Consider the following 10,000-nt stretch of genomic DNA (forward strand, 5'->3'; position numbering starts at 1 on the left):
GGACAGGTCCATTTGGTTCCATTTGTACACTCTCAGAGTTAAATTAACATTGATTTTACAATATAAATTGGGGGTCCCAGAGATAGAAATGCCATTAAATTGGGGTCCGTAGACTAATGCATGTCAAACTGGGGGTCCTTGAAATTAAACGGGTTGAGAATCACTGCTAGAGCCGTAAAAACCTTCTCTTATGGGGGTCCCTGGACCCTGGCATATCTCTTCAAATGGGGGTCCGCGGGATAATAAATGTGAATTTGGGGGTCCTTGACATGAAAACGTTTGAGAACCAGTGTTAGATACATGTTATAAACACTGAAAATATCAGATCTATAAAACATGTGCAACACCTTATAGATCATGTTACAACACACTGAAAATATCTGATCTATAAAACATCTACATGTTATGATGTTATAAAGACTGAAAATAACAGATTTATAAAACAACTGCATGTTATGATGATGTTATAAAAAATATCAGATCTATAAAACATCTGCATGTTATGATGACTTTATAAAATATCAGATCTATAAAACATCTGCATGTTATGATGATGTTATAAAAATATCAGATCTATAAAACATCTGCATGTTATGATGATGTTATAAAAATATCAGATCTATAAAACATCTGCATGTTATGATGACTTTATAAAATATCAGATCTATAAAACCTCTGCATGTTATGATGATGTTATAAAATATCAGATCTATAAAACATCTGCATGTCATGATGATGTTATAAAAATAACAGATCTATAAAACATGTTATGATGATGTGTGTGTGTGTGTGTGTGTGTGTGTGTGTGTGTTCCACTTACTCTATCTGACACAAAGACACTGAGGATGCCACATCCCAGTGCACATTGAACCCAACATAGAGGGTCTCAGTGAAGGTGGTCTGGAAGGTGTACAGGTGTGTGTGTGTCTCAGAGGACACTCTGTAGAAGGACAGACGGCCAGCAGGACGGTCCACATACACTGCTACTCTGTTGGAGCCAGAGGGACGGACAAGGAGGACGGTTCTCTTCTTATTGTGACGGACAGCGTATCTGTTGTCTCCATCAGCACAGATCAGACTCCAGGACAGGTCATTGAATCCAAGCAGAATGTCATGCCCCCTTCCTCTCCTGGTGATTCTTCTGGAAGTCCCTCCTATACGAACCCCTCCACTCCACTCTACCTCGCCGTACCAGCATCCATTCAGACCCTCTCTGCACAGAACCTGTGGGAGGTACTGAAATCTGTCTGGATGGTCTGGATAACTCTGAGGCTCACTGGTCCCGGTCACCTTTCTGTTGTTCTCAGACAGAGAGAGCTTTGGGCATGTTGTGTTTGTGTCCAGTGTGAGAGGAAAGGCATCTGATGGAGAGAACAACAAACAATACTTCACTACATCACAAAGTACTGAGTAGAGATGTAACATTGACGTTTATCAGTACGGTATCTAAAATACCACAGTTATGATATTTAACAGTACCCCCCCCCCCCCCCCCCCCCCCCTTTACTGAATCATATATTATATAGCGCGCACGCGCACACACACACGCACGCACGCACGGCACGCACGCACGCACGCACGCACGCACGCACGCACGCACGCACGCACGCACGCACGCACCCACACATTTTTTTACTGCTGTCTGCTGAGTCATGCTTGACGCCTTTTATGGTGTGAAATGGGGCGTGGATCAATGCAAATGAAGTTGTCGGGTGATTTTCCGATCATTTGGCACCCGCTCGCATTCTTTATGACATACACCTGCGTACCTGTGGTACACACCGCTCTTTGAATTGCACGGCAAAACAACGTAGCGTGATCGGACGGAATTTCCCGCATCTGTTTACGCTTCCGTTACGCATACGTTACACTGCGGTGTATTTCTCCTTTGTGAATGAGGACCGATGTCTTCGAAATGTCTTCTAAATGTCCTCTAAATGTCTTCTAAATGTCCTCTAAATGTCTTCTAAATGTCTTCTAAATGTCCTCTAAAGTCCTCTAAAGTCCTCTAAAGTCCTCTAAATGTCCTCTAAATGTCTACTAAATGTCTACTAAATGTCCTCTAAAGTCCTCTAAATGTCCTCTAAATGTCCTCTAAATGTCCTCTAAATGTCTTCTAAATGTCTTCTAAATGTCTTCTAAATGTCTTCTAAATGTCCTCTAAATGTCCTCTAAATGTCTTCTAAATGTCTTCTAAATGTCTTCTAAATGTCTTCTAAATGTCCTCTAAATGTCTTCTAAATGTCCTCTAAATGTCCTCTAAATGTCCTCTAAATGTCCTCTAAATGTCCTCTAAATGTCTTCTAAATGTCTTCTAAATGTCCTCTAAATGTCCTCTAAATGTCTTCTAAATGTCCTCTAAATGTCCTCTAAATGTCTTCTAAATGTCCTCTAAATGTCCTCTAAATGTCTACTAAATGTCCTCTAAATGTCTTCTAAATGTCTTCTAAATGTCTTCTAAATGTCTTCTAAATGTCCTCTAAATGTCCTCTAAATGTCTTCTAAATGTCTACTAAATGTCTTCTAAATGTCTTCTAAATGTCTTCTAAATGTCTTCTAAATGTGTTCTAAATGTCTTCTAAATGTCTTCTAAATGTCTTCTAAATGTCTTCTAAATGTGTCTTCTAAATGTCTTCTAAATGTCTTCTAAATGTCTTCTAAATGTGTCTTCTAAATGTCTTCTAAATGTCTTCTAAATGTGTGTCTTCTAAATGTGTTCTAAATGTCTTCTAAATGTCTTCTAAATGTCTTCCAAATGTGTTCTAAATGTCTTCTAATGTCTTCTAAATGTCTTCTAAATGTCTTCTAAATGTGTTCTAAAATGTCGTCTAAATGTCTTCTAAATGTCTTCTAAATGTGTCTTCTAAATGTGTTCTAAATGTGTTCTAAATGTCTTCTAAATGTCTTCTAAATGTGTCTTCTAAATGTCTTCTAAATGTGTTCTAAATGTCTTCTAAATGTCTTCTAAATGTCTTCTAAATGTCTTCTAAATGTCTTCTAAATCATGACAGTTTTCAGAAAAAAAACATTTGTTTCTATATCAGTGGTTCTCAAACTATTTCATGTCAAGGACCCCCAAACATGACATGTTTGTTATGTTTTTGGCCGCAGACCCCCATCTGAACATATGTTGTTCCAGGGACCGCCCAAGCAGCAAAGATTTTAGTTAAAAACGTTCGCTCTGAAATAATATATATTCAAAGACACACACACACACACACACACACACACACACACACACACACACACACACACACACACACACACACACACACACACACACACACACACACACACACACACACACACACACACACACACACACACACACACACACACACACACACACACACACACACACACAGAGAGAGAGAGAGAGAGAGAGAGAGAGAGAGAGAGAGAGAGAGAGAGAGAGAGAGAGGAGAGAGAGAGAGAGAGAGAGAGAGAGAGAGAGAAACTAAGGGAAAATTGAGGAGTCCATTAACCAAAATCAGTTCTGGGAGAGATGGAACAACTTAAAGAGCAAAAAAGAAAACCTGGCATTACAAAATGGAAACATTTGGAAAGACCATTTTGAAAAAATTATATGAGGAAATATCACCCAATGATCTCAACCACCAACAAAAACGAATTAGAGACAAATTGGCAATCCTAGAATCAACAATAAAACTAATCAGAACCCCCTCGACTATCCAATTTTAATGAAAGAATTAGAAGGACAACATAAAAAAGCTTAAATCTGGCAAAGCATGTGGCCCTGACAGCATCAGGTCAGAGATGTTAAAGCACAGCAGCCCCGAGCTTAAACAGGCCCTGCTCAAGTTGTTCAATCTCGTCCTTCAATCAGGTTGCTTTCCTGAGATCTGGAGCCGAGGGCTCATATCCCCAATATATAAGAGTGGAGATAAAATGGACCCTAACAATTACCGAGGCATATGTGTGAGCAGTAATCTGGGGAAGGTGTTTTGCAGCATCATTAATGCCCGGATGCTGGCCTTCCTTACAGAACACAATGTCCTGAGTAAAGGGCAAATTGGCTTTCTACCAAATCACTGCACCACTGACAATATTTACACCCTACATACTCTAATTAGTAATCACGTTCACCAAAAAAGTAAGGGTAACATTTTTGCATGTTTCATTGATTTTAAAAAGGCATTTGATTCCATTTGGCAAGAGGGATTATATTACAAAATTATCCAAATTGGTGTAGGGGGTAAAATTTATGACATAATTAAATCAATGTATGTGAATAACAAATGTGGAGTGAAACTTGGTGACAAACTTACGGATCTAGTTCACTCAAGGGAGAGGTGTTTTTCAGGGCAACAGTCTGTCTCCAACACTATTTAACATCTACATGAATGATTTAGCATTACTGTTGGAGCAGTCTGGAACCCCTGGCCTAACCCTTAATGACAAGGAAGTCAAATTCCTGCTCTATGCTGACGACCTGGTGTTGCTGTCTCCCACACAACAAGGACTGCAGCAGCACCTGGACCTGCTGGAGCAGTACTGTCGGAACTGGGCCCTGACAGTCAACTTAAATAAATCCAAAATCATGATTTTTCAAAAGAAGGCCAGATCTCAAGAAACCAAATACCAATTTAAATTAGGAAACACACAACTTGAACACACCCTATACTATGACTACCTGGGACTAAAAATGAGTGCCTCAGGTAATTTTGGTATGGCAGTGAATGCACTAAAGGAGAAAGCATGTAGAGCATTTTATGCTATTAAGAGAACATTTTATAAAATTGATATCCCTGTTAGAATTTGGATGAAAATATTTGACAGCATTATCCAACCAATCGCTCTCTATGGCAGTGAGGTTTGGGGTCCACTCAGTCACCAGGACTACACTAGATGGGACAAACATACCACAGAAACCCTGCATGCAGAATTCTGTAGGTCCATATTAAACATCCAAAGAAAAACACCAACCAATGCATGCAGGGCAGAATTAGGCCGTTACCCATTAATTATTAACATTAGAAAAAGAACACTCAAATTTTGGTTACACCTTAAATCAAGCCCCCAAGACAGCCTGGGATTCCAGGCCCTGTAATCCCAGGAGATGAAACCCCAAAAGAGTCCCTTCTGCCAACTAGTCCTTGGACTTATTGATCACTCACAACCCAACAACAGTGTCCAGCCTCAACCTCAGACCAGCACTGCTTCACAACCACTAATCAGAGTCAACCAAATTTGTAAACTAATAAAAGACACCTATCTGGAACATTGGACTAATCAAACCAAAACTCAAAACAAACTTAATTGTTATCTGGCCCTAAAACATGAATATAAACTGGCTGAGTATCTGTTTTCGGTCAAATAAAAAGCAGAGACAGATCTTGACCAAATACAGAGTGAGTGACCACAGAAAGGACGCCACAAGAAGTCCTACCTACCTCCAGAACAGAGAGTGTGTGGTCATTGTACCTCAGCTGAGGTAGAGACTGAGACACACTTTCTATTAAAATGTAATAAATATAATAATATAAGAACCGAATATTTTAATAGATTTGAGTTGTTGATCCCAAATTTTAAAGAGCTACATGACAATGACAAACAACTCATTGTATTAGGAGAAGGACCTGCAGCACATCTGGCTGCACAGTATGTGACTGCATGTCACAAAATGAGGGACACATAGGACAAATATACACAATGTGACTATTATCTTGACACGAACCATCTCGACACACACACACACACACACACACACACACACACACACACACACACACACACACACACACACACACACACACACACACACACACACACACACACACACACACACACACACACATTTAATACTGTACATTTTGACCGGTATGACAGTATTTTCATATTGTATTGTGAAAGTTAATGTTCTATCTCTGCTTGTTTTCTGTTATATTTTTATTTTATTTAGTTTTGTTCTTTTGTTAAATTTCATGCTTTGGCAATACTGTAGCTATTACATTCATGCCAAAAAAGCTAATTGAATTGAATTGAATTGAGAGAGAGAGAGAGAGAGAGAGAGAGAGAGAGAGAGAGAGAGAGAGAGAGAGAGAGAGAGAGAGAGAGAGAGAGAGAGAGAGAGAGAGAGAGAGAGAGAGAGAGAGAGAGAGAGAGAGAGAGAGAGAGAGAGAGAGAGAGAGAGAGAGAGACAGACAGACAGACAGACAGACAGACAGACAGACAGACAGACAGACAGACAGACAGACAGACAGACAGACAGACAGACAGACAGACAGACAGACAGACAGACAGACAGAGAGACAGAGACAGAGACAGAGACAGACAGAGACAGAGACAGAGACAGAGAGAGACAGAGAGAGAGACAGAGACAGAGAGAGAGAGAGAGAGAGAGAGAGAGAGAGAGACACAGAGAGAGAGAGAGAGACACAGAGAGAGAGAGAGAGAGAGAGAGAGAGAGAGAGAGAGATACAATTACAACCTGTCCATTTAAACTCTAGACGGGCCTGTTGACTGATACCTGTCCATTTAAACTCTAGACGGGCCTGTTGACTGATACCTGTCCATTTAAACTCTAGACGGGCCTGTTGACTGATACCTGTCCATTTAAACTCTAGACGGGCCTGTTGACTGACACCTGTCCATTTAAACTCTAGACGGGCCTGTTGACTGACACCTGTCCATTTAAACTCTAGACGGGCCTGTTGACTGACACCTGTCCATTTAAACTCTAGACGGGCCTGTTGACTGATACCTGTCCATTTAAACTCTAGACGGGCCTGTTGACTGATGCCTGTCCATTTAAACTGTAGACGGGCCTGTTGACTGATACCTGTCCATTTAAACTCTAGACGGGCCTGTTGACTGATACCTGTCCATTTAAACTCTAGACGGGCCTGTTGACTGATACCTGTCCATTTAAACTCTAGACGGGCCTGTTGACTGATACCTGTCCATTTAAACTCTAGACGGGCCTGTTGACTGATACCTGTCCATTTAAACTCTAGACGGGCCTGCCCCAAAGTTATTAGTGCAGCCGCTACCGGCAAACACTGTACACTCAAGACACTGCCCCCGTTGCCACCCTTAGATCTCCATATATGGAGCTGACCTGTTCTGACATTCCATATGTTGATCTGACCTCATCAAAACCTGTGCACTCAAGACACGCTCCATATATGACCAGTGCACGCGACCTCGCAACCTCGCCCTTTATTAGGTTCCATTGTGCGTGAGAGAGTGACTGGCAAGGCATATCACTTCACACACTAGCCCTGTTCTGAATGGGAAATATAAGTTGCTACCTTCAAAAGAGATAATAAATTAATCTGGCCAAGGACTGTGTGTGTGTGTGTGTGCGTGCGTGCGTGCGTGCGTCGTGCGTGCGTGCGTTCAATTAGTTACGTTTTATTATGGCTGCTGTGTTACCAGACACATTTCAGTAAAAGCTAATAATAAAGAAATATATTGTATTGTATTACACAGCTTGGTTGAATGCTTGATTCTGATTGGTCAATCACAGAATTCAGTTGTGTTTTATTACTGAAAAATGACTATATATATATACTATAACAGAAGGTATAATAATCAAAGGTTCGGAGCACCTGCTGCGCCCCGCTTTATTTACTGCTGTAACGGGCGGGGCTCCACTGGACGCATGTGACACGTTGTGACGCGGGGTCAAAAAACGAACCGGGGCAATTTTAAAGCAGTCACCGAACGCAGCGCAGCGCAACGCAGCGCAGCGGAGCCACCCTTCATTGATTAAAAAGTGAACATTCCCTGACGGTGACAGAGACGCAACGCTGACGCGTCCAGTGGAGCCCCGGCGTAACATGGAAACAGTTAATCACCTTTCAGGTGATTTATCTATCAACAAGGACCACTCAGCCATACATTATCCCTCACGTATCATACGTCTGTACTCACATGTTTTAATAATACAGTAATATATTGTATCGTATGTCTGTACTCACATGTTTTAAGAAGTAGAGGTGAATATTCTTCTTCTTGATCCAACCTGTAGGATATGAAACACACATTAATATGACAAATGTACACACTAACACACACAGTAACACATGTATTAAAACATGTACACCACACACACACACACACACACACACACACACACACACACACACACACACACACACACACACACACACACACACACACAGTGTGTCCCAGAACATTCAGGGTTCGAATGTTCGCTCGTTAGGGTTGGCACTCAAATCTTAATTAATGGGCTTGAACCATTTGTTTTTTTTAAATTAAATAATATATTATTATTATTATTACTATTATTATTATTATTTTAGGGTTAGTACTATGTTCATGTTGTGTTTACAATAATTTGAAAGTCCTGCATGACAGCAGAAGAGACACACACACACACACACACACACACACACACACACACACACACACACACACACACACACACACACACACACACACACACACACACACACACACACACACACACACACACCACACACACACCACACAGCTGGCGCTTTGGCATGGGGGTAAGATCTTAATTTTCGGGCCTGTTAAGAACTCTAGTTTTCGCCGGCTGCCGGGCGCGGCTGCACTAATAACTTTGGGGCAGGCCCGTCTAGTTGCCCGTCTAGTTGCTGGCCAATACTGATGACATCAGGGATCTCCATATATGGGCTTAATATTGATGACATCACGTGATGTCACCAGGTATGACCATTATATGGGATGTGACTGACTGACGGGAAATGCACAATTTCATAGTTAACTGCAACAAATCCACATGTATTGAACTCTGTTGTTTACTGCAAGAGGGTTTGGTCAATCTAGAGAAGTGACGCCTCATTTTGTAAAAATGAAATACTAATAAAATAAAACAATTGAACAAAATGGGTTTAGGTTGTCTCTCACAAATCATTTCAGCATGGAAGGACTTCGCACATCTACTCACTTGAGAGTAGCCAGTCCAACAGAGAGCAGCTGCTCTCCTCCTGAGGCCCCGGGTTGGTTGAAGCTCATGTCGAGCTCTTTCATGTGGGAGAGGTTGGAACGCAGAGCTGAGGCCAGGCAAGAAAAGCCTTCCTCTGAGACCAGACAGTGGGACAACCTGCAGAGAAACAAACAGTTTAACTAATTGCTTCTGATATTCACGTAGAGATTCACACAGAGAGAAAACACCATTTTTACCTCAGAATCTCCAGTGTGCAGTTTGGGCTCTTCAGACCAACGGACAGTTGAATTATTCCATGATTCCTTAAGCCATTGGAAGATAGATCCAACTCTGTCAGACTAGAGGAGTTGGAACTGATATGTGAGGATAACTCCTTACAGCATTTCTCTGTGAGGTCAGTTGTCTCAACCTGGGTTGGAAAAAAGGTTAGACAGACAGACATGTGGACAGGTTAAAAATGTAGGCATTTATCAGACGCTCTTAATCCAGAGTGATTTTGAGTAAGCAAGAACAACACATGGCAATACATCACATACATACAAATAGTCATCAGGAATCACAAGTAAGCTAAGAACCTAACATCCATCAAGATATGTAGAATATCTTTAGAGTGCTATGTCTACATAAAATGCTATCTAAGTTACATAAGTTGAGCCTTTGCATACGCCTGCAAGGTCATCAAGTCTAGGGAAAGTGCTACGGCAAGTTAACATTACAATAGTATTTAATACTATGCCCAAAGAAGAAGATAAAAATAAAAACAACATATCGACAACCAATCTTTTTAGTGAACAACTAGATAAAATGCCCCTCTGGGCACAGGTCTCCACCAGGCCAGGTCAGGTTGTGGCCTCCTGGTGGCGCTATAATAGGACAGGTCTCCACCAGGCCAGGTCAGGTTGTGGCCTCCTGGTGGCGCTATAATAGGACAGGTCTCCACCAGGCCAGGTCAGGTTTGTGGCCTCCTGGTGGCGCTATAATAGGGACAGGTCTCCACCAGGCCAGGTCAGGTTGTGGCCTCCTGGTGGCGCTATAATAGGACAGGTCTCCACCAGGCCAGGTCAGGTTGTGGCCTCC

General features: G+C 41.6%; 1 protein-coding gene across 1 annotated transcript in view; it reads right to left on the minus strand.

Moving 5' to 3' along the window:
• The window catches only part of LOC306918434 (NACHT, LRR and PYD domains-containing protein 3-like), a gene marked incomplete at its 5' end in the record, with an annotated part of 34,973 nt that overhangs the window by 19,713 nt on the left and 5,260 nt on the right, over positions 1–10,000 (minus strand). Inside the window, 4 exon segments of the mRNA XM_079531337.1 lie at positions 821–1,361; positions 7,947–7,990; positions 8,924–9,079; positions 9,160–9,332. Coding sequence (XP_079387463.1) covers positions 821–1,361; positions 7,947–7,990; positions 8,924–9,079; positions 9,160–9,332 — 914 coding nt within the window.

This window comes from Electrona antarctica, assembly GCF_951216825.1.
Source record: "Electrona antarctica genome assembly, contig: scaffold_107, whole genome shotgun sequence".
Taxonomy (NCBI): Eukaryota; Metazoa; Chordata; class Actinopteri; order Myctophiformes; family Myctophidae; genus Electrona; species Electrona antarctica.